This window comes from Megascapheus bottae, chromosome 28, assembly GCF_031878675.1.
Source record: "Megascapheus bottae isolate mThoBot1 chromosome 28, mThoBot2.hap1, whole genome shotgun sequence".
NCBI classification, from domain to species: Eukaryota; Metazoa; Chordata; class Mammalia; order Rodentia; family Geomyidae; genus Megascapheus; species Megascapheus bottae.
Genome location: NC_143536.1, coordinates 8,323,869 through 8,347,810, shown reverse-complemented (window position 1 = coordinate 8,347,810; position 23,942 = coordinate 8,323,869). Strand labels below are relative to the sequence as shown.

Sequence of the window (23,942 nt, the reverse complement as noted above, 5' to 3'; positions counted from 1 at the left end):
GAGGGGGGTCCCGGCGCCGCCGCCTCCGCGGGCGCCCGGGCGCGCGGGTGAGCGCGGGGCTTTATGCGCGCAGGGCGGCGGGGGGAGGAGCCGGCAGGTCGGCCCCCGGCGGGCCCTCCCCTCGGCCGTCCCCGCCCGCCCGCCCGCCCGAGCGGGGTCGGGGGAGGGGGCAGCATGGCCTGTCCGTCCGGCCCCCTTCGCCGCGCTCCTCATCTGCCCCGCGCCGAGCGCCGCCGCCGCCGCCGCCGCCGCCGCTCCGCTGCCCGCGCCGCCCGCGGCTCCCGATGGAGACTGACGCGCCCCAGCCCGGCCTCGCCTCCCCGGACTCGCCGCACGACCCCTGGTACTGCCCGGCCCGGCCCGGCCCGGCCTGCCCGGCCCGCGCCCGCCCCAGCCCCGCCAACATGGCCGATCCGGGTCGCCCGGGCCTCCCCGGGGCCCGGGCCCGCGCCCCCCTGCGCCCGGGCGCCCGGCGCTCACGCGGGCCCTTTGTGTCTCTCCTCTCCCCGCAGCAAGATGTTCATCGGGGGACTCAGTTGGCAGACCACGCAGGGTGAGCCCGCCCGGGAGCGCCTGCTGGCCCCGCCGAGCGCCCCGGAGTCCCCCCGAAGCCTGAGCCCCGGCCCCGGGCGCCCCGGCCCGGCCCTCCGCCCCCGCTGACCCCGGGCGCCCTCGTGCCCTCTTCCGCGCCCCGCCCGGGGACCCCGGGGGCGCAAGGCGATCGGCGAGCGCGTACGGCCCAGCGGGCGGAGGGGGGCAGCAGGACGGGGTTCGAGGGGGCGTCGTGGGGGTGGTGGGCTCGGCCCCCGGGACCCGCCGGCGGGAGCGCCAACTCCGCTCGCACCTGCGGCTCAAACTTTTGTAAGGCGGCTGCCGGGGCGGCGGGAACCCGGCCGGAGCGGGGTCCCCCCCACCCTTACCCCCTCCAGCCCATTCGGGCCCTTGGCCTCCCGGGGGCCCCGATGGGCTCCAGGAGGCTCCCGGGGAGCCCGACGCGCCGAGGGTGGCGGCTGTGGGGGCGACGTGGAGCGCGCGGGCAGCTTGGCGCGGGGGCGGCCGGGCCGGGCCGGGGTCACCAGGGGCAAAGGATAAGGGGAGGGGGGGCACAGGGGAAGGAGGGCGCGGAGCCAGGGCCGGTCCGAAGGCGGGTGTGTGGTTTACAGAAGGGCTGCGCGAATACTTCGGCCAGTTTGGGGAGGTGAAGGAGTGTCTGGTGATGCGGGACCCCCTGACCAAGAGATCCAGGTGAGCGCTTCACCCCCTCCTCCTGCGCCCGCCCGCCCGCCTCGCCCCCCTCCACCACCGCCACTCGCAACCATCTGCCTCTCTCTCCCTCTCAACGCGGGCGCAGGGGTTTCGGCTTCGTCACTTTCATGGACCAGGCGGGGGTGGATAAAGTACTGGCGCAATCGCGGCACGAGCTCGACTCCAAAACAGTGAGTGGCCCTTGAGGGTTTTTTTGGGGGGTGGGGTGGGGTGCGGGGAGGGATCCTTAGAGAAGGAGAGAGAGGGAGAGGATCATGACTCTTCTCCCCCCCCCCCACCAACCATGGCCCCTGAGGGGACAGTTGAATGGGATCCGTGAAGAAAGGAGTTTTATGAATAAGGAGGCTGCCATGCTCAGAAACTTTTTGTCACTTGAGTTAGGGGGTGCAGAAGGAGGAAGAAGGATTCCCAGGTCTGGGGTGAGATGTTACTGCTTCCCTCCCCTCCCACTGCCCACCCCCATTCCTCACAGTATTGGTGAGGGCAAAAGCCACTACCACCTCTGCCCTCTAAAGTACTAATCTTGGTGCCTCCGAGTTGGGGTGGGGCCAGGTGCCTCCCCTAACCCAAAGTGAGTGAGTCAGGGCTGCAGTGACCCCACTGAGTGACTTCTCTGAACTCCTAACTAGTACTTGGCTCTGGCAGACACCCCCTCCTTTCCAGACCAATGGCAAAGCAAAGCATCACTGAGTCTCCCTCCTTCCTTCCCTGACTTTGGTCAATGAGCTTCTTGCTTTGTGTAGAAGACCTGAACCTACTTCACTCTTGCCAGGGTTTTAAGAGAAGGGAGCTTGCTTGGAGGGATGCAGGGGCAGGGAAACCTTCTGAGGACTAGACCTTAGGAGAAACTGTTTGCCATTCAAACTCCTGGAACATTTTGCTACTGCTCCCACTGTTTTCCCAGTGTCTTGAACCCTGCAGGGGGCGCTGGTGGGGGCCAGCTCTAGGGGGAGAAGGAAAAGGTGGGGGGGAATCAAGAAGATGACTGGCTTACTCATTGATGGGGGTGTCTGTCTGCAAGTGGGGCTGGGACAGTGCAAGCTCCTGTCTCCACTCACCCCTAGTTTCCCCTGGCCTGGGCCTCCCTTGCTTAGGTCAATCACTGGCTCCTGTTTACCTGCAACAATGGCTGGTTGTACCCAAGAATTTGTTCAATTACTGCCTGTCCCAAGCGCCTGTTATCTCTGCCCAGTGGCTCCCACTTCTGCTTACAGTAATGAGCGAATGAGGCCAGGCCTCGACTTTGCCGGCTCTGAAAGGATCTTCTTGGCTCAGACTGAGTGACCCAGCCTGGGAAAGGAGAGACAGTGGCCTATTGTTTTTTTGGTGATTATCTGCCATCAAGCTGCCTGTTCTCCTACCATCCCCTGTCCTCAGAATGCATTGATGGCTCCTGCGGAACTCAGGAAGCTGAGTTTAGGAACTGAGGCCTGGGGGACTGGAGGAGTATAAGATGGATAAGGACAAGGGAGAGCAGGAGGAAGGATGGGGAGATGGGTATCCTTAGGATACCAGGACTGGCTCTAAGGGCAAGGGCTTTGTCTGTGTTTGGCATCTTTAGGCTGGGAAAGGGGGTGGGAGGGAGGTTTACTGTGGGGAGTCTATTTTGGGTTCTGACTTCCACCTTTTATTTACTTGTTGGGTTTTATTTATGTTGCCAGCTGTGAGTCAGAGTGGAGGGTGGGGAGTGTCTGGCCTGGTGCAGGTGGGTCAGGGGGAGTGTGGCTTGGATACCATCTCCTTGTTTGGGCCTGTGCAGAAGGACCATTTGAGGTACATAGGTGTCTGGGGAGGTTGCATCTGGAAGGAATAGACTGAAAATGTCCGTGGAAGTGTGAATTCAAAACTTCAGACCGGGACAATAGACACCTTTGATTTTTTTTTTTTCCTTTCTTGAACCCAGTGGGCTTTTGCTGGAGAAGGAGGCATTGCTCTGGCATGGGTTTGGAAGGGTCTATCTTTATGGGAAGATTCCAGTAGGAGAACTGGCAGAGACTTCTTCCTGATCTGTGTTATAGAGGCTAGCAAAAGCCAGTTGCTTAGAACAAGGCTAAGTTTTGAACAGAAGGAACTTTGGGAAAAGATGGATCTTCCTCGTGATTGGCTAGTCAATTTCTGAATGATGTACATTCTATGGGTGACAGGAAACTCTCTAGAATGACCCTGCCTTTAGGTCCTGTGTTGGTCACAGTGTCCCGTGCCCATCTCTTGCTGTTTGTCAGTTTAGCTAGAGTACCCAGGTCCAAGTGCATCTTGATTTTTCCCTCCAGTTGTTCCCAGCCAGGGGCAAAGGTGGCCTCCTGGTAATAGCCCTTTTGTTTGTGAAATGAAGGGCAGTTCACAGAGGGTTATGTGTGTGTGTGTGTGTGTGTGTACACTAGGGCTTGAACTCAGGGCCTTATACTCTTGATTGTCTTTTCCCACTCAATGCCTAGTACTCTATCAACTTGAGCTACACCTCCATTTCTGGCTTTTTGGTGGTTGATTGGAGCTAAGACTTTTACAGATTTTTCTGCCCAGACTGGCTTCGAACCAAGATCCTTAGATCTCAACTGCCTGAGGAGCTAGGATGACAGGCTCCTAGCTCCTCACCCATGTTATCTTATTTGAGTCTTTTTTTGCAGCTATCCCTGGGAGAAGGGCAGTGAACGACCCCACTTTGCAGATGTGGGTACTGAGGCTGGGGGGCGGGTAGGTTACTAAGATCACAGGCTTGGCAAGCAGCCTAAAGTTACTAAAGTCCAAGTCCCATGCCCTTTCATGTCATCAAAGACTTGAGGCACCCTGCCTTGCCCCAAGCCTGGCTGCATTATCAGGAGCTATTTGCTTATTGCTTCTAGGAGGGTTGCTAGAGGCTGGAAGGATTGAGGAAACAGAACAGAGTCTAATCCTGGTAGTTCTGAACTCTCATCTTGTAACCCCCCCCCCCCCCCCCCCCCGGTAAAGTATATTTCCATTTGCAAGGCTTCTAAAGTCAGAGTTGAATGCCTCTCCTAGACAGATAGCTGTGTGAAGTCATTTAACCAAGGGGGGCTTTTGTGATGACTTGATACTTGAAGGAAAAAGATTTTGGCTTACATCATTTCTGGTTCTTACTGTGAGTTAGACACCATGTCAAGTGCTTTGTATATATTATCTCCCGTAATCCACACATGACCTTTGGAGGTGGGTATTATTCATTTGTCTGTTTTGCAGGTAAGCTTGACTCTCAGGCTCAGGGAGGTTAAATCAACTTACCTCAAGTTCTTACAGCTGGGAAATGTTGTAAGTGGTATTTGAACCCACTACCTTGTTTAACCACTGTGCTTTCCTGCATGAAGCTGTGGTTGGTTCCCGTCCCCTCTGGGTTCCGGAATGAGAGAGGTTCTCAGGATGGAAAGATACAGGATGACAATCAGGAGAAGTGTGATAGTCAAGACTCCTAATTGTCCCCCTTGTCTTTCAGATTGATCCCAAGGTGGCCTTTCCTCGGAGAGCACAACCTAAGGTAGGTGCTGCATGTGAGATGGAGAGTCACTCTGTTACCTTGGGCAACTCTGGACATTGATTTATTTTCCCCCCAGCATTTTATTCAGCGGCAGATGCTTCTGAATCTTGCATTTGGAGTGTTTCTAGAATAGGCTGGGGTAGGAAGAGGGAATGTCCTTTCTCCGGGCATGTTAACATCTGTGCTCTGGGGCAGACTGCAGGTGGGGAGGGGATTGTGTGTGTGGGACCTCATGGGTCCTTCTGTGTTGGAAGCTAGTACAGTCTGGAGCCCAGAGTCTTAATTCTGACCTCATAGATCACAGTCTGTATGCTGGGAGCCTCTAAGGGTCAAAAACAGGACAGGTTTGCCCAGTGAAGCTGGGTTAGATTTGGACCAGGGGCCTACTCTGATGTGCCTCCCCCCACCCCCCGCCAACTTCCTGTCATTGCCTACCTCTGCGTGTGAGGTGTGCTGGGCTTGCAGAGGAGGAAGGGGACCAGGAAGCTGGTCACCTGTTGTCTTGTTGATTTAAGTTACCTTTGTCTGCTCTCTCTGTCTTTCTGTTTCTGTCTCTGTCTCTCTCTGTTCCTTTTCTCTGGTGTTCTGAGGAGAGAGGCAGTGGGGACAGAAAGTGGATTTCTGAGCAGTTGAATGATGTAGCATTCAAAACTTGTGCTCTAGGGCAGGTACCACAGATTGGGTTCTGGCCTTATGGCAACCAGCCAGATCTCTCTCTCTCTCTCTCTCTCTCTCTCTCTCTCTTCCTTCCCCTCTCTCTCTCTCTCCCTTCCTTCCTCCTTCCCTCTCCCTCATTCTTTCTGCAGTTTCTGCATTACTTCTATGGGACTGAAAGAAAGGCCAATTACAGGCCAGAGAGTCAGGGTCCCCCGGTTTGCGTACATTGTCACGTGGTCCTAGTGGTAGATCCTTTTCCAGGAGATGTCAGTTTCCCCCTTTATTAGGAGATGATAAGAACCAAGGGCTTTGAGGTTCTGAGCTACTGGACTCCATCAAGGCCTCCTGGGTCCCAAGAAGATGAAGGGACAGGAACAGTTTTAGGAGACAGGAAAGGAACATCTCTGGAAGGGGTCCAGCAGAGAGCCTGAAAGCAATTACGGGGCAGGTATCCAAAGGCAGCCGTACCAGGGAGCACATGGTTGGAATTGGGTTAATTCCATTAAGCAGTTTGGTGACAGAAGGTGCTGTAGTGTTAGGATGGGGTTGGGAATTGCTGCGGATTAGCCATGCGCTCCCGGCCTAATTAGGACCATGTGTTCCTCCTAACACAGGACTGGGGCCACAGGGCTGCCAGAGGTTGGGTGGGGAGAAGGAGGTGGATGGGGAAAATGTCGGAGTTAAGTTCAGGGACACCCCCACCCCCTCCCTACGGCCTTGGCATCTCCCAGGAGGGCGGGTGGGGTTTTGGAGGAAGGCTGTGGATCTGGGTCATTAGTCCCCCCCCCACTTCCCTTGTAGGTGAGGATGTAAGGGAAGTTATTTACCTGGCCCAGACCCCAGAGAAGTGGCGGGGGGAGGGGGCAAGAGTGAGGCTTGAGTGAGGATTCAAGCCTACCTTGGCATGGGGCAAACAGCTGTCTGTGACAGGACTAGAGGCAAGGTTCCAATGGGGAGCTTGTGGGGGTGGGAGTTCCCTTCTGAGAAGCTGGGGTCACAGAGAGCCTGTCAGCTGGCATCCTGGCAGGGGGGCCAGAGCCCCTGCCGGTGGTGGTAGGCCACAGGACTCAGATGCCCACTTTCTCCTTCCCTCCCTTGAACAGATGGTGACTCGGACGAAGAAGATCTTTGTTGGGGGCCTGTCGGTGAACACCACAGTGGAAGATGTGAAGCAATATTTTGAGCAGTTTGGGAAGGTGGGTCTTTGAGGATGGGGGGCTGAGGGGGGGAGTGTGCTTGCTTGCTAGAGCCATGAAAGTGTGGGGAGTAAAGTCAGTAGCAAGGAGGGGCCTGTAGCCAAGCCACCTCCACCACCACCACCCCAGCCCACCAAAGGTGTAAAGGTACTAGGTATATCCTGTGGGTGAGATCAGGCCAAGCCACTGTTCAGGCTCCTGGCCCATCTGTGGGCCTCTGACTGGACATCCCCAGGGAGAGGATGCCACACAGTAGTGTTCTTTTGTTGGCCTTCCCGGGTCTTTTTCTCCTGTTTATCATCATTCTCCCAGGGGAGGACATGCTCCTGTAGCCAGTTCAATCCAGTCACCTCCCCCCCCCCCCCACTTTGGTCTCCTGGGAGTTTGCACCTGTCCAGGCCCCTGGCAGCTGTACCTCCCCCAACCCCTTCCTGGGGGGAAGATGATAAGGAGACAATAAACATGACTTTGCCACCACACCCAGTAGTACCCCTGCACACAGACGGGAGGACCTGGGAAAGGCTGATGATTCCGTACTCCCCACCCCGTAGCTTGTTGGTGGGAAGTAAAGAAAGCACCCCACATTGTGATCTTGCCCAGGGGGGTTGGATCTTTTAACTTCTGGGTCAGCAGAGAGGTGCAGTATACCTCGGTGGACAATAAGATGTCCTCGGATCAGGTGAGCTGTGTGAAGGACAACGTCCCCTAGGGAGGTGGCAGGGAACCATCCCCAAGTGTCAAGGTGAAAGGAGCACTGCGTTCTTAGTGTTATCCTTTTTAGCCCCGCAGATTGGGGCTCCGTTTTCCCATGGAAGCATTTCAGGTTTCCCTGTAGGCCAACAAGGCTGGATGGAGGACCGGGAGATGGGTTGTGATGGGTGGCTGTTTGACGCCCGGAGGCCTCGGACTCAGGCCCGGTTCCTTGAGGACCTGGGTACCCCCCAGCCTTGCTCAGGTCGGACCTGGGCCCCAGAGCCAGGCCGCGGCCGAGCGAGGGCGCGGAGGGCGCTCCCGGGAAGCCGCAGGCCCGGGCTGGGCTCCGGCGGGGTGTCTTTGTGTCTGAGCGCCGAGCATTAGAGCTCACACTAATCTGATCCAGCAGCTGTGATTGGAGGCCGCCTGCCCCCGGGGCCGGCGTTGCCACGGCAACCGGGCCCCAGGAGAAGCCGTCAGCGGCCGCGTCTTTTGTTCGGGCCTAAATCGGCGTTGGCATGTGAAACCGGCCCGGGGAGGCCAGGGGGAGCCGGAGAATAGGCTGCCAGGGAGCGAGGGGGACAGCCGGGAATGCCAAGGGCCCCGCGGCAGGGGGCCACCCACCCGTCCCTCCCCCCCCCCCGCCCGGATCGAGGGGCCCCTGCCGCCGCCGAGGGGGGGAACAATGGTCAGCCGCCATGGCTGCCACTCAGGCTTAGTGGTCGCCGAACTTGGCGGCTCCCACTGGTCAGCAGGCCTCGGTCGCCTCCCCTCCCCCCTGCAGGAGCCCCCCTTGCCCTTGGGTTCCCATGGAGACCAAAGCCTATTAAGGACACTGGGCTGAGAGCCCTCCCTCCCCTCCCTCAGCTGGCCCCAGGAGGGGGGGGGACACCGACGGAGGTACCCTGGATCCCAGCCATTTTCCTTGCTCTCTGCCCTGGCCTCAACCCCACTACCACCTCTTATCCACCCCCACCGGGGTGTGGGCCCAGGTCTGTCCAGCCAAGGCCCAAGGTGAAGGATGGGTAAAAGACCCAGGTATTTGTTGAGTTTGGAAGACTGCATAGAACGAAGGGGGGTGGGGGAAGACAAAAAATAACATAAAAAAAGGAAGGCCGGAAAGACTGGATTTGGCCTGCATCAGTTTGTGGGTCGGGCAAGAACTCAAAAGCTGTGGGATTAGGAATAAAGGTGTGGCCATTGCTTCTGTTCCTTGCTCTGGTCCATTCAAGAACTGATTAATGACCACTGAGCTTCACCTGGTGGAACCTTAAGCCATTGCAGGTCCTCCAGCTTTGCCAGCCTCTCCAAGTATAAAGATAACCCAGGCGCTTCCCTATTAAGCATTTACTAAATCTTTTAAAGAGAGGTGTGTGCACTATCTCATTTAACGCCTTCCTAGGAGATAGTTGCTGACCATACCCATTCCACAGATGGAGAATCCAAGTCTTGAAGACCTAATGACACTTGCCTAAGATCACCTCACCCCCAAGTGGACCACCAAGATTCCAACTCAGGCCTGCTCTACCCATGTCTGTTTCCCATTGCTTAAACAAGGGGTTTAAACAGATGAGGGCAAACCTGAAGTGGCTGCCCATCCAAAGTGGGCCAGCTGATTTGGGATTGAGATTCAGAAAGGGGAGGAGGGCAGAGTGAGGGTGGCACTCTGCTGGAAGTTCCTTGGGGGAGGGGAAAGGGGGGTCATCATATCCCTCTAAGATGACCCTGAGACACTGATGAACAAAGTCATGGTTTCCTGGCATGATGTTTCTTTTCAGGAGAGCTGGAGAGCTCAGGGTTGGCACATCCACTTTTTTTTTTTTTTTTTTTTGCCAGTCCTGGGCTTGAGCTCAGGGCCTGAGCACTGTCCTTGGACTTTCTCAAGGCTAGAGCTCTACCACTTGAGCCTCAGCACCACTTCCGGCTTTTTTCTACATATGTGGTACCAAGGAATCGAACCCGGGTTTTCGTGCATGCTAGGCAAGCACTTTAACCACTAGGCCAAACTCCCGGCCCTGGCACATCCACTTTTAACAGGGCACAGGAAGGTCTGGATCTGGGAGGAAGGGAAACAGGGAGAGGCTGTGCCCATAGCCTGAGGAGTTTACCTTTGGTGAATGAGACAAAAAGGCCAGAAGGCCTGACTAGTGTGATTTACTCCTGTCATCCTAGCTACTCGAGAAGCCAGGTGAGATTCAAGGATTGAGGTGCAAAGCCAGCCTGGCCTGGAAAGGAAAGTCTGGGGAGACTTAGCTCCAATTCACCAGCAAAAAGCTAGAAGTAGAGCTGTGGCTGAAGTGGTAGAGCATAAGCCTTGTGCAAAAAAAAAAAAGAAAAAAAGTTAAGAGACAGCACCCAGATCCTGAGTTCAAGCCCTAGCAATGGCAGCAAAACAACATCAAAAAGGCGGGAGATACTAGAGGAAGCAGCCAGGAGCAAGGACTGGTATTTAAGAGAGGGGAGTTTTGTGTGGACCCTCTTTCATCCCTTCCCCTCCCCCTGTCAGTGGAAGGCCAGCAGCCCAGGCACTGAGCTCTACTCACTTTAATTACAGCCTCTAGCAAAAGGAAACCTCAATTAGAGAAGATGTGTACCAGGAGAGGGGAGTTGAGTCTGCTGTCCTGTTGGCCTCCCTATATTCCCTTCTCTTTAACATCTGTTCCTTCTTGGTTTGGTCCAAGATGCACTGTGTATCCTTGGGAAGGTAATGTTACCTCTCTGTGCCATTTCTTTATGTACACTGTGGGGCTCTTTCCCAGCAGGAAAAGTTCCGATAATGGGGACAAAGTATCCGGCACATAGTTGGAGCTTAACAAGTACAGAATGATCGACTGAGAATATGAGGGTTGAGTCAGGGTCTTGAGGGTGAAAACTCTGTCCACTGAACAGAGAGCAGGTACAGAAGCCTGGCATGGGCTGGGAGTGGGTTCTGTCTGGTGGATCCTCCACGGCAGGCTGTATTTCAGGTGGACGATGCCATGCTGATGTTTGACAAAACCACTAACCGGCACCGAGGTGAGTAGGGAGCCCCTCCTCCCCTTGTCAGGCTGGGCCTGGGGGCCTGTGGTCAGCCAGGGGGTTGCAGGTCACAGCTGCCCTTTCATCTTTGCCTCCTGACATTCTATCCCCAAGGATCTGCATCCTCTCCAGGGCCTGGCCTTACAGAAGGCTTTTGTCCCGCCATTTCCTGTGCTAGAAACTTGCCCAATTACAGACACAGAGAGGAGCCAAGGAGAGCCTCCCCTCCTCCCCATCAGAACCTCCACCACCCACTGCCCCCCCCCCCCCGCCCCCCGGGCCATGTCTGCCTCTGCTGGTGATTTACCTTGTGGCTGGTAACTAGAGCTGAGGCCAGGCTGCTCCAGGGCTGGACTGACTCCACTGCCCAAGGCAGTTTGCTCAGCTCCTGCTTCCCCTAGCCACTTTGGCCCTGAACCTGTGGGCATCCATACCCTGTGAGTACTCTGGCCTGGTGGTTTTTCTCTCAAGGGTCTTCCCCTCCGAGAAACCCATCAGGCTGCTAGGTGGGGGTGCTGTGGAAGAGGCTAGACTGTTCCTTCTTTGGGCCTTTTTGGGGTGTGACATATGGGCTATGTGTATGTGTGTGTCTGTGTATCTGGCACAAGGATATATTTGGGTGCTCTTTCTTCCTTGGAAAGCACCAAAGGAAAGAAGAGCCAGGTTCAATTACAGCCTCATTCTCCCTGCTCCCCCTACCCCCGTTTCTATGGGTTTTACATTTCCAGGTTCAAGGAACTTTGGTTCAAAAACAAGTAAACCTAAAAGGCTGAGGATATAGCGTGTGCAAGAACCTGGCCTGTGTTCTTGGAATTGCATCTGTACTAAGCAGACGTTTCTCCGTAACCATACAGCATGACAACTATTTGCCTAGCATTTACATGGGTTTTTAAGTATTAGAAGTCATCTAGAAATGGTTTAAAGCATACAGGAAGGGTGTGTATGGGGGAAGGGTGCATGCAAATAGTATCACATTTAATCTAAGGAACTTGGGCATAGTGTAGATTTGGTATCCCCAAGGGTCCTGGAACCTGTCCCCCCTCTGCTCCCGAGGGACCACAAAGTTCTTGTGGCACCCTAGACTGCTTTTTAACTTGCTGTGTGACTTTGAGCAAGTTACTTCACTCTGCTGAGCCTTGGTTTGCTTATCTGTAATTTGGGACCCGAAGCCCTGTGTCAGCTGGTATTTGAGAGGCTCCTAAGCTATAGCCAGAGCCTTTCATTAACTCTCAGACACTTGCCCACAAATGGAGGAGCTGTGGTCTCTGTATGGCCTGCGGCTCGGTGCTGACCATCAACCTGGTTCTGACCCTCCCCTGACCCCTTGTCCGACCTCTCTAGGGTTCGGATTTGTCACATTCGAGAGTGAGGACATCGTGGAGAAAGTGTGTGAAATCCACTTCCATGAAATCAACAACAAAATGGTGAGCTGAGTTTAGGTGGGGGTAGGGGTGTGGAGTGACGGGGTTCCCAAGGCCTCTGGGAGGTCTCACTGTGAGCTGGGCAGAACCAATTCCCCGATACCACGTGACACTGTTGCTCTGTGGTCAGCTGGATTGCCCCGTGAGGCTCAGTCTGCGCATCTGTAAAACGGGACTCACCATGAGAAGTTTGGTGTACCACGCGTTCAATGGAACTGGTGCCTGCAAAAGCTTTCGTGTACATAACGAACGCTCCATAAATGAGAATGATGATACCAATAACGAGGCCTGTGGTGGAACCGAGGGTCCAGGGGCCCTAGCCACAAGAAGGACTGACTGTCAGGTCTCATTCCAGGTGGAATGTAAGAAAGCTCAGCCAAAGGAGGTCATGTCACCGACGGGCTCAGCCAGGGGAAGGTCTCGAGTCATGCCCTATGGAATGGACGCCTTCATGCTGGGTATTGGAATGCTGGGTACGTTGTTAAGCCTACACCTGCGGCTTCTTCCTGCCAAGAATTGCTCCCCAAGCTACCAGGGGGCTGTGTGGGTGTCACAAGAAGGTCTGCCTTCTTGTCTCTGAGTCATTGGGCAGGAGTTATGGCAAGGCATCTCCTCTGATCTGGTAGACCTTCCCAAAGGTGGGATGGTTTAGTTGTCGAGTGCTGCCCCCTTGTGGCAGCTGGAAGGATCGTCCAGCTGTTCCATAATAATGGGTCCATCCATCCATCCATCAAGCCGGGCACTGTGTCATGGATTCCAACAGTATGCCTTTCCTAAGATTTAGAGCCTTTCAGAAAAGACACCTAAGTAAGAAGGTCAATAGATTTAGTTTGAAGTATATGGTACCAGAGGAGTATGGCCCCAGAAGACTGTCCCCAGTCTTAGAGAAACTGGAAAATAAATTACATTTGTACAGAGTCTACAGGTTGAGTTCAAGCCAGTGATGGGAAAGGAGTGTTCCAGGCAGTGGGGACAACATTTACACAAAGACTTTTGGAGAAGCAAAAAGAAGGCTCCTCCCTTTTGTCATTCAGATAATTTTTATGGGGGGTGGCTTGTTTTTGTGTGTGTACACCAAAGCTAGAGATTGAACTTGGCCCTGTACTCTTTATTGGCTCACTTACTCACAGCCAGTGTTCTACCACTTGAGCCATGTGTCTAGTCTGTCATTTTGCTGGTTTATTGGAAGTCTTCTCTGCCCAGAATTGGAGACTTCTCGGCCCAGGCTAGCTTTGAATGGAGATTCTTTCCCAGGACTTGCCTTCTGAATAGCTAGGATTCTAGGTGAAAGCCACCAGCTCATGGCTTAGAGAGATGGCTTTGGAGGGAAAAGGTCCATCCTCATGGGACTTTCCTTCAAACAAGAGAAGACTGAATGGGCAGTGCCACCACAGTGCATGAGGGGTGGGGGAGACTTAAGGAGGCACCTAAAGAAAGCTCTGGCAGTTAGAGAGGCTCCCTGGGAGTTTTAAGTCTTGGGGCCTGTGGCTCAGGCCTGTAAATCCTAGCTATGCAGGAAGCTAAAGTCTGAGAATCACAGTTCAAAGCTATCCCAGGGTGGAAAGTCCCTGAGACTTTTATCTCCAAACCACCAGAAAACCAGAAGTAGCTAAAGTGGTAGCTGTTAGTTTTGAGCAAAGAGCTCAGGCGTAGCACCTAGGCCCTGAGTTCAAGACTCATGACCAAAAAAACATACATACATACATACATACATACATACATACATACATACATAAATACTGAGGTTGCTCACCTTTGTAGTCCCTGCTGGAGATAATCTGGGCTACATAGAGAAACTTTGTTTCCAAACATTCAAGAAAGAAGTAAGGGAGCCAGCTGCTGCTAGGTCTCACCTAAAAGCCTAGCTACTCAGGAGGCTGAGATATGAGAATTCCAGTAAGCCAACCCCAGTCACTAAAAGTCGTGAGACTTTTTTTTTTTTTTTTGCCAGTCCTGGGCTTGAGCTCAGGGCCTGAGCACTGTCCTTGGACTTTCTCAAGGCTAGAGCTCTACCACTTGAGCCTCAGCACCACTTCCAGCTTTTTTCTATGTATGTGGTACCGAGGAATCGAATCCGGGTCTTCATGCATGCTAGGCAAGCACTTTAACCACTAGGCCAAACTCCCGGCCCAAGTCGTGAGACTCTTATCTCCAATTAACCACCAGAAAACTGGAAGTGGCATTGTGGCTCAAGCGGTAGAGTGATAAAACCTTGAGCTGAAGAGCTCAGGGACAGTGCCCAGGCCCAGAGTTCAAGCCCCACGACTGACAAAAACAAAAAGAAGGAAGGGAGAGGACAGGAGAGGGAAAAGGAAAAAGATAGAAGGTTAGGAAAAGATGTAAAGAAGAGGAAGAAAAACCATTTGCTAAATAGATTTGTGATTGAGAGCCTTAGAGCTAATCAGGCCTCAGTTTAACTCCTAATTCCACCAGTAATACTAATTATAGGATTTGTTTTCCCTTGAGAAAGAGAGAAAAACCCACATGTCTAGAAACCATGAGATATTCTTAAACAAAGGCATCAGTGCTGTGTAAGGTGGGAAAACGGAGTTTGTCACTGGTAGGAAGGAGGAATGAGAAGACCTCTAAGAAAATGTCGAAGAGCACAATGAAGCCTCATTCATGTAATCACGGGAGTGGAAACTGCAAGCACAGGTGACTTCTGAGGTAGAATTAAGCTTGGCATATTTGAGAAGCCAGGCATTGTAGCTAGAACCCACGGAGAAAGGGAAACAGAATATGCAGTTGATAAGTGGGGGGGGGGGGGGGCGGGTGCAGCGAGAGCAGAGCACCGAGGAGTTTGGTAAGGGTGTTGGATTGTTCTTAGCCAGTTTCCAAGTCTATAACACAAGGCTTTGTCTAGTACCTACCTGTTAGTGTGCTTAAGAAGTTTAATAAGTTAATCAAAGTGTGTACACTGGGTTTAGCATAGGACTTGGCGTGCAGAAAGTATTTGGAAAGCAGGCCTGAGGGTTATCCATGATAACGCTGCTGGACGGAGTGGTATGTGGCTTAGATCCACAGCCATGATAGTCCCAGCTTGTGGGGGGGGGGGGCGTTGGAGGAGACATGGATCTGACAATTTGCCCTTTGCCTCCCTTCAGGCTATCCAGGTTTTCAAGCCACAACCTACGCCAGCCGGAGTTACACAGGCCTGGCTCCTGGCTACACCTACCAGTTCCCCGGTAAGTCTTGCTTGTTGTCACCCTGCCACCAGCATGTCTCCCAATTCTCAGACAATTTGCAGGTGGGGTCTGGGGTGCATGATTTGGGGGGGGGGTCTGCCTGCTGGAGGCTTGGAAGGAAGGACATGTCTGAGGAAGAAGGGCTTTTCCCATCCCCCCCCCACATACCTCCATGGTGCTGTGTGGCACTGTCATCTCTCAGGCTGTTTGTCTCCTGTCTATATCCTGCTTTCCTATCCTCCTCATGGGTCCAGAGGTGCCATTTCCACCCAGGGAGAGGACCCAGCCTGCAGTGGGTGGGGGTCCCTGAGATCCTCCACAGTCACATCTGCCATCTGCAGTGAGTGAGTCCTTGCAGGATCCCATAGCACTTGGGAGATACCAAATCCACCCTCATTTATAATTGGACATAAAGCCAACACTAGACCTTGAATAGGGCCCTGTGATTATCCAGTCTTGTTTTCTTTGAAACAAAATATCAAACACTTGTAAGACTCTCATTTCCTTATAGAATGCTGCCCTCCCCCCCCCCCAAAAAAAAGAATCCTTAGGATGTAGCCAGGAACCAGTGGGCTTGTGCTTATAATCCCAGCTACTCTGGAGGCTGAAATTTGAGGACTGCCTTTTTAAGCCAGCCTAGGCAAGAGAGTCTATGAAATTCTTAATCTCCAGTTAACTACCAGAAAGCTGTGGCTCAAGTGGTAAAGTGCCAGCCTTGAGTGAAAAAGCTGACGGTCAGGCCCTAGACTGAATTTTAGCCTCAGTGCCAGCACCAAAACAAAATAAAACAAAAAACAAGCTGGATACATGGTTCAAGTGGTAGAGCCCTACTACCAAACATGAAGCCCTAAGTTCCAACCATAGTATTGTAAAAAGAGAAATAAATTAATATCCTGGGGGAAATATGGCTTCATGGTAAAGTTTTTGCCCACCATGCATGAAGCCCTGGGTTTGATTCCTCAGTACCACATAAACAGAAAAGGCCAGAAGTGGTAAGAGTGCTGGCCTTGATCAAAAGAAGCTCAGGGATAGTGCCCAGGCCTTGAGTTCAAGCCCCAAGACTGGCAAAAATTAATGAATGAATGAAAAGGAAGCAAAGTATATTTTTATATATATATGAAATAAAATAAAAGCTAGGTGCCACTTGCTCACACCTAGTTACTCAAGTGGCTGAGATCTGAGGATTGTGGTTCATAGTCAACCCAGCTAGGAAAGACATGAGACTTACCTCTAATAAACCACCAGAAAACTGAAAGTGGCACTGTGTCTCAAAGTGGTAGAAAGCTAGCCTTGAGCAAAAGGAGCTCAGGGACAGTTCCCAGAGCCCTAAAGTTCAAGGCCCATGACTGACCCCCCCCCCAAAAAAATTAATAAACACGCAGATGGGGTTACAAGTTTGGCTTAGTGGTAGGGTGCTTGCCTAGCGTGCGTGCGTGAAGGCATGCTTTTGATTCCTCAGTACCACATACACAGAAAAAGCCTGAAGCAGTGTTGTGGCTCAAGTAGTAGAGTGCTAGCCTTGAAAAAAAAAAAATCTCAGGGACAGTGCTCAGGCCCTGAGTTCAAGCCCCAGGACTGGCAAAAAAAAGAAATAAATAAAAAAGAAATAAAAGAAAACGCAGAATTGTGCCACCACCGTTGATTTGCCCATCCACGATGTAGGTGTTCACTGTGCCTGCTCTTTCTCTCCATCTGCCCTCCCCCCCACCTGCCTGCTGCTGGGACCTGTGCTCTCCCCCCCTCATCCCCCAGTAATGCAGTGGCTGCCCCCTGGGCCATGCCTGAGGGACTCCCCTACCTTTTCCTAAGCTGTTTTCCGTTTCATTTTAGAATTCCGTGTAGAGCGGACCCCACTCCCGAGCGCCCCAGTCCTCCCCGAGCTTACAGGTCAGTCGCTCGGGACCCTCCTGGGGAAAGCTCAGTGGGACCCTCTCCTCCTGCCCGCCAGCCCCTCGGCTGTGGGGCCACAGCGGACTGGGCCTTGGGCACTGATCAGTCTGTAGCTCCATGGCCCTTCATGGTGGGGCACTGGGCCAAGCCAAGCAAATGGAGGTAAAGTCACTCATTCATCCATTTGCAAATATTGATCTAGCACCTTCCAGGCGCCAGGCACCACAGAGGCTCTGGGATCCAACAGTGAACGGGTCAGGATCGCAAAAGCAGAGCAGAGTGGGCCGGTGGGGGGGGGGGGCTTTGTCCTCACACAAGCCTGTGTATGTGTGTGTGTACTTGGTGCCATGGCCCTGCCAAGGGGTTGTGGACCCCGGAACTCTGGGTCCCTCACCCCCAGGATAAGCCACAACCCCAGCTTTTGCTTTCATAAGCTTTTGTTTCCCTCCCCCCCCCGCCCCGAATCAGTTTTAAATATTGGCAACAAATTCCAAATTATCAAGACACTGTGGGCTTGTCGGTGTCGTGACAGATGTTATTCAGTTGCCAAATCAGCCCTTGGAGGGTGGGGATGCTGTTGGTAATTTCTGGAGAAATGGGGTAAAGCTGGTTAGGCCAGTGGGATCCCACTGGGACTAGCTGGGTGAGCTGGGGGGTGTCTAGGTACATGCAATATACGGTGCCCAGAGTCTCTGTCCTACCTGCTTCTCCCCACCCCACCCAGGCTCCTCCCTGCAACCTGACCGTGTGTGGAAGATATGATTGTGGATTCTGCTTTTTAGATGAGACCTTCCTTCCAAGGGGTATTCAGGGGTCCCCCAAAATGGGAGAGAGGGAGAAGAGAAACATGGGAGTGAAGGAAGGGAGAAAAAGGAAGAGACCAACTACCATGAGCTGAGTAGCATTTAACCTGAAACCTGGGTGAGGAGGGAGAGACTTCTTTTCTCAAGGCCTGGGAATATGGCTTAAAGTGCTTGCCTAGCATGCATGGAGCACTGCATTAAATTCCTCAGTACCACATACACAGACAAAGCCAGAAGTCTATCCTAGAGGCAGGCACTGGTGGCTTAGGCCTGTAATCCTAGCTTCCTAAGAGACTGAGATCTGAACATGGTGCTTCAAAGACAGCACAGACAGGAGAGTCTGTGAGACTCTATGCTTCAATTCATGACCCCCCAAAAAAGGGGGGGCGCCAGGAGTTTGGCCTAGTGGTAGAGTGCTTGCCTAGCATGCACGAAGGCCTGGGTTTGATTCCACGGTACACATACATAGAAAAAAGCTGAAAGTGGTGCTCTTGCTCAAGTGGTAGAGCTCTAGCCTTGAGAAAAGTCCAAGGACAGTGCTCAAGCCCTAAGTTCAAGCCCCACAACTGGCAAAAAAAAAAAAAAAAAAAAAAAGGCTGTGCTAGCCAGATGTTGATGGTTTTCATCTATAATCTTAGCTACTCAGAAAACTGAGTTCTGAGGATCACAGTTGGAAGCCAGGCCAGGCAAGAAAGTCCATGATACTTTGGTCTAAAATTAACCAGCAAAAGCCAGAAATGGAGCTGTAGCTCAAGTGGTAGAGCTCCAGGCTTGAATAGAAAGCTCAGAGATAGTGTCCAAGCCCTGACTTCAAGCCCCACTAGCACACATACAAAAAAAGGAAAAAGTGCTGGGCTCAGTGGCTCATGCCTGTAATCCTAGCTACTCAGGAGGCTGAGATCTGGGGATCAAGGTTCAAAGCCAGCCCAGCCACAAAAGGACCTGAAACTCTTATCTCCAATTAACCTCTAGAAAAATGGGAAATGGGGCTTGGATCAAGGGAAGAGCAGTAACCTTGAGCTGAAGAGCTCAGGGATAGTGCCCAAGCCGAGTTCAGACCCCATGACTTGAGAAAAAAGAAAAGGAAAAAGCAAAAACTGTGTTGAGGATCTACTATGTGTAGCACACACTACCAGGTCCTTGGGGCAGGCAAGGACAGCTTTCACGGAACATGCAGCCTAGAGAGAGAAACAAATATTTATCACAAAGAGAAGTCGTCATTCTTTACCCGGTGATAAGCACTGCCTTATGCTGGTTTCTCGTTGAGTTTGCTCTGGAAATGGGCCAAAAACAGATACTTCAGTGCCCAGACCCTGCCCCTGCCAGCCTGGCAGGGTTGGAAATGGGTCCCAAGCTCAGCAATTCTTGGGCATCTGGCATCTGTACTTTCCTCTTGCTTTAGAGAAAGGGAAAGTTAGGCTAGTCCCTTGGCTCACACCTGCAATCCTAGCTACTTTGAGGGGCTGAGGGGGTTGAGGTTTAAAGCCAGCCCATGTAGGCAAGTCCATGAGACTGATCTCCCATTAACCACCAAAAAACCAAACTTGAGCAGAAAAGCTCAGGGACAACAGCCAGGTCCTGAGTTCAAGCCCAGGACTGGCACATGTACACACCATAGGAAAAAGAAAAGAAATGGAAAAGGAGAATTGGGTGTTTTCTTCCTCCTCCTGGGTTCAGTACATATTTATTGTGCCAGGGCTGGGTCCAGCCTTGGGACACAGATACAATGAGTCAGATAAGAGAGCTGATATTCTAAAAGAAAAAATAAAAAAGCGAGGGATATACAAACTAAATGAGAGACTTCAAAGGGTGAAAAGGTAATAGGTTCCCCATCTCCCGCACCCCAACCCCACAGCCCATGTTGTTGGGCTAGGGTTAGAGGAAAAGGGACAGGCTCAGAGCCTGTAGTCTGGGAGATCTTCTCAGGGGAAGCAGTGTCTAAAAAAGAAGGAGCCAACTGTCCTGACATCTTGGGAAAGACCCCTCCAAGATGTGGGAACCATGAAGTTCTACATTTGAATCCCTCAGTCCAATGGCTTTGCTGAGGATCCAGGAATGTCTTGTCTGGATCTCTTAAACAGCTCCAAGGTGTGATGGTTAGAATGAGAGCTTGGTATCCCACAGACTTACCAAATACAAACCCTAAAGCCCCCAGCCCCAGGAAGCCACTTGCTGGCTTATGCCAACACCATATTGACACATAGGTCTTGGCCAGGCTGGTGGTGCATTCCAGTAGTCCTAGTGTTCAGAAGGAAGAGGATTGTGAGTTGGATGCAGCCTCAAGTACATAGTGAGACCCCAGAAAGGGGAGCAGAAGGAGTTGGGGAAGGGAGTAGTTGTATCTGGCTGGCCCTGAGGGGTGCTCTGGGAGGGAGGGTAGTCTCATCTCAGCCTGACTTCATGGACTATTCTGGAACCTCATGGCACATTCATGAGCCTGGAATCAGCTGGGACAAGGGGTACACTCCCCTGGCTGTTCTGAACGCAGGGCTTGTAGACAAAAGTTGAGGATAGCAAACCATCTCTCCCTGAGTGTTGGTGTGTGTTCTTGGGTCTAGGGGGAGAAACAGGCTGAGCTGCTTTCTGGGACAGCCCCTTTTTTCCCATCCATAGTGTCAGGTCACAAGTTGATGGCCCAAAGGTGACCCCTCTGGTGCAGAGTCAGGCAGGAGATGATGGTCATGCTCAGATGGTAGAGGTCTCCTCCATCACCTCTGCCCCCCTCTCCAGCCACACTGAGTTGCCCATGCCTTGTCTTTCAGCCATTCCTCTCACTGCTTATGGACCAATGGCAGCCGCGGCGGCAGCAGCAGCTGTGGTTCGAGGGACAGGTGAGGCCTCCTGGGAAAGGAATGCAGGGGCAGAAAAGGGAAGAGCCAACAAGCCTCATTTAGTTCTTCCTTCACGTATTAACTAAGCATATACTCACTGCTGGGTATCGTGCCATTCCTGGTGAGCCAGCCAGGAACTACAGCTTCCAGTTTGTAAGCTTCCACCTTACAGACGAGGGATCGGGGGAGCGGGGAGGACATCAGAATTCAAATGGTCATAATTCTGAAGGAGGGGGTCGACAAGCAGAAGAGCTCCCAGCAGGGACCTCTAGAAACCACCCAAGTTAGCCTGGTAAAGCACGGGACAGAGGAGTAAGAATGGGCAGAGGACCTTCAAAGGCCAGCTTTGGAGGCTGCGTTAGCTTCTGGGTGGTACAGCTGGGGCGGGTGGAAGTGGTTGAGGGGTGCTGTGGGCCACAGTGGGTGTCAGGGCTATCACCATCTTCTTTCTGGGTTGTCAGGCTCTCACCCCTGGACGATGGCTCCCCCTCCAGGTTCGACTCCCAGCCGCACAGGAGGCTTCCTGGGAACCACTAGTCCCGGCCCCATGGCTGAGCTCTACGGGGCCGCCAACCAGGACTCCGGGGTCAGCAGTTACATCAGCGCCGCCAGCCCCGCTCCCAGCACTGGCTTTGGCCACAGTCTCGGGGTGAGTGGCCAGGCCTAGCAATCTCCTATCTCAGACCCCAAAGGTGGGAGGGAAGTGGGGAGGAGTAGAAACTTTGTCTTCCCAGGTTAAAGTGGGAATGGGCCAAGGGAGCTGGCGAATGGGGACAGGAAGTGTCACTTTCTGGTGACTCACATTCAGGTGGCAGGCGCTTACTCATCACCTGCTCTGTCTGTCTCCCCATGGAAGTTGAGAGTCCAGCTCAGGAGTCCCCTGGGTGCTGGAGATGGGCAGAATCTGTAGGCAGATCCACACTGGACAGTAACACGGGCAGGGTGGGGAAGGGCCCGTGCCTTCTCTGCCTGACAGAGCAGGAAACCTCAAGCTGTTCCCATGATTCAAAACGTCTCATTTTTCCCCCCAGGGTCCCTTGATTGCCACAGCCTTCACCAATGGGTACCACTGAAGCAGGGAACAGGTGGCAGGAGGTGAGAAGGGGTGGGGGTTGATGGGCAAAAACCAAGCAAACAAGTGAGCATTCCATATGCAATGAGGGTGCTTCAGAGATGTCCCCGAGAAGGTAACTTTGGGCTGGACTTGGTGGTCAGGCCTCTAATCTTAGCGTTCATGAAGTTAAGACAGGACGATTGTGAGTTTGAGGCCAACCTGGACCATATGGTAAGACCCTGTCTCCACTCCCCCCCTCACAAAAAAAAAGAAAAATGAGTCAGGCACCAGTGGCTCACACCTGAAATCTTAGACACTCAGGAACTGAGATCTGAAGATTGTGGTTCAAAACCAGCCCAGGCAATCAGGTCCAGGTGATTCTTATCTCTGACTACCAGAAAGCCAAAAGTGGTGTTGTGGCTCAAAGTAGTAGAGCTTGGGCCTTGAGCAAAAGAGCTCAGGGACAGTGCCCAGCCTCTGAGTTCAAGCCCCATGACTGAAAATATATATAGAGAGAGAAATGGGAGGGCGGGGGAGTCTATAAACAAAGCTCTTTTAGGAGGCCAGCTGTTTTGAGAGAAGCCAGTGGGGCTACTTGGGGGTTCATGTCTCCATAACTGGCCTCCTGTCTTTCTAGCACCCCAGCCTGCAGCTGACTGAGGACCAGAGCGAGCCAGCGAGGGGGCAGGACACCTCAGCCGCAGCCATCCTGCCCCACGCACGACTCTACCGCTACTGCCTGCCCCCTCCTCCCATGCCAGCCCCCACCCTGCTGCCCCAACATCTGGCTCCCTTACTAACCTCCCTTTTTTCTCCCCTTGTCCCCTTGTCCCTATTTGCCCCGTCCCTGCCCACTTTTATTTATTTTGGATTAGCCGGTTGGCCCCAGACCCCCTGGATGCCCCCCCCAACTTCTCCTTCCCCTCTAGAACCCCTCCACCCACACCCCTTATCTCCAGGCTTTTCTATTTGTGCATAGTAGACTGAGAGCGGAGGGAGCCTACCACAGGCCATAGCCCCAAGCCCTGGTTTTTAATTCTGAATTTTTTTTCCCTCCTTTGCTCTTTGCTTTTTTTTTTTTTAAGAAACTGTTTTTAAACTTTCTAGGTTTGTGAATGTGAAGCCCCAGGCCGCAGGGGCAAGGGACCAGGTGCCCCCTCCCCCCCCACAAACACATATATACACACTGGCTAAGAACCAAGTGTCTCTGTGGGTGTGGACTCCTGGCCGGCTCCCTCCAGCCCCGGAGGGGAGGGCAGGGCTGTGGGTAGGCCAGGCCGAGCCCCTGGAACCATCCAGCCCTGTGTCCTGTATCATATGTAAATACTGTGAGGTGAAGCGCCTACTCCTTCTCTTAAGACCCCTGGGGGGTGGAAGGCACTGCCTGATCCCACTGGGCAAAGTCTCCCCCTCTCCCCCTGTTTCTGCCTCCTCCCACCCCCAGTCACCGTTACTGTAAGCTTACAGGCCTCAGCTCTGGCTAGTCCACTCTCCCAAGACCTCGGGTCTCCCCCCACCCCCCTGGAAGAGGGAAGAGATGGGCTTGCCCAGAGCCACCCCTGGAAAGGAATTAACTCTCCAAAGGTCTCCCCTGTCCTGTACCTCCCACCTCCACACACACACCCCTGCCTGGGTTGGACCTGCTCCGTTTCTGCTCTGAGCCCTCCTTCCTTGAGTTAGGCCCTTCAGGTAGTGGGCAGGAGGGCATTTGGGCATGGAGCAGATGCCAAGGGAAACGCAAAGGGCTTCTCAGGGAACCTCCACATTGTCTCACTGATGTTGCCCACCAGAATGGTCCCGTGGCCAGAGCCCCTTGACAGTTCCTTAACCCCAGAGTGGGCTCCAAAGGAAAAAGAGAGAGAGAAAGAGAGGCTCCAGGTATGAAGCTGAAGCCGCACCTGGCTGAAGCCCACCTATGATTGCCCCCATTCTGTGTCCTGGGCCTGAGCTCCCGTCTCCCCACCTCCCACAGCCCCTCACCCCTTCAAAGCGCCCTTTGGAGAGAGCTCATTGTGAGGTGCTCAGTCCCAAGAACTCAAAGCAATAATCTTTGTTACGGAAATGATGCGTGGCTGTTTGTGTTTGGGTTTTTTTTTTTTAATTAATGTTTCCTAATAAAAGAGAAGCTGCATTTTATTGATTTTTATTTTATTTTATTTTTGTTTTGTTTTCTACACATTTGAGCTGAGTCCTAAGAGATTTAGCTTTCCGTTCCGGGACCCTCTCACCCAAACATGGGTCTGAATTGTTTGTGGTGGTGTTTTTGTTTTTGTTTTTTTTTTCTTTTTAAATGTTACATGGTGTTTCAAAGCCAGCAAGTTACCATCCCCACCCTCCAGTGTCTCTTCTCTCCACATCTGTAACTTCTTTTTCCAGGTTTTATTTTGTTTTAAATTCCTAATAAATTATTTGAAAACGGTGCTAAGTCTGTGAGTGTCTTG

The 23,942-nt window shown here is 53.0% G+C and overlaps 1 protein-coding gene across 4 annotated transcripts; it reads left to right on the top strand.

Annotated features, from left to right (window-relative positions):
- Window positions 1-507: 507 nt before the first annotated feature.
- On the top strand, window positions 508-23,921 carry Msi1 (musashi RNA binding protein 1). 4 transcript variants are annotated; one of them, XM_090320256.1, is made up of 14 exons: window positions 508-553; window positions 1,164-1,245; window positions 1,352-1,436; window positions 4,712-4,753; window positions 6,514-6,606; window positions 10,266-10,314; window positions 11,659-11,741; window positions 12,094-12,211; window positions 14,843-14,923; window positions 16,754-16,810; window positions 20,379-20,447; window positions 20,909-21,096; window positions 21,479-21,542; window positions 22,139-23,921. In XM_090320256.1, the coding sequence occupies exons 1-13, from the start codon at window positions 517-519 to the stop codon at window positions 21,518-21,520; spliced, it is 1,026 nt and encodes a 341-aa protein (XP_090176382.1). In that variant the 5' UTR covers window positions 508-516; the 3' UTR covers window positions 21,521-21,542; window positions 22,139-23,921. The 4 variants fall into 4 exon arrangements, with proteins under 4 accessions (XP_090176382.1, XP_090176379.1, XP_090176381.1 ...); XM_090320253.1 differs by having other exon boundaries at window positions 513-553; window positions 20,942-21,096; XM_090320255.1 differs by lacking the exons at window positions 508-553; window positions 1,164-1,245; window positions 1,352-1,436; window positions 4,712-4,753; window positions 6,514-6,606 and adding exons at window positions 7,988-8,337; window positions 10,059-10,195.
- Window positions 23,922-23,942: the final 21 nt, after the last annotated feature.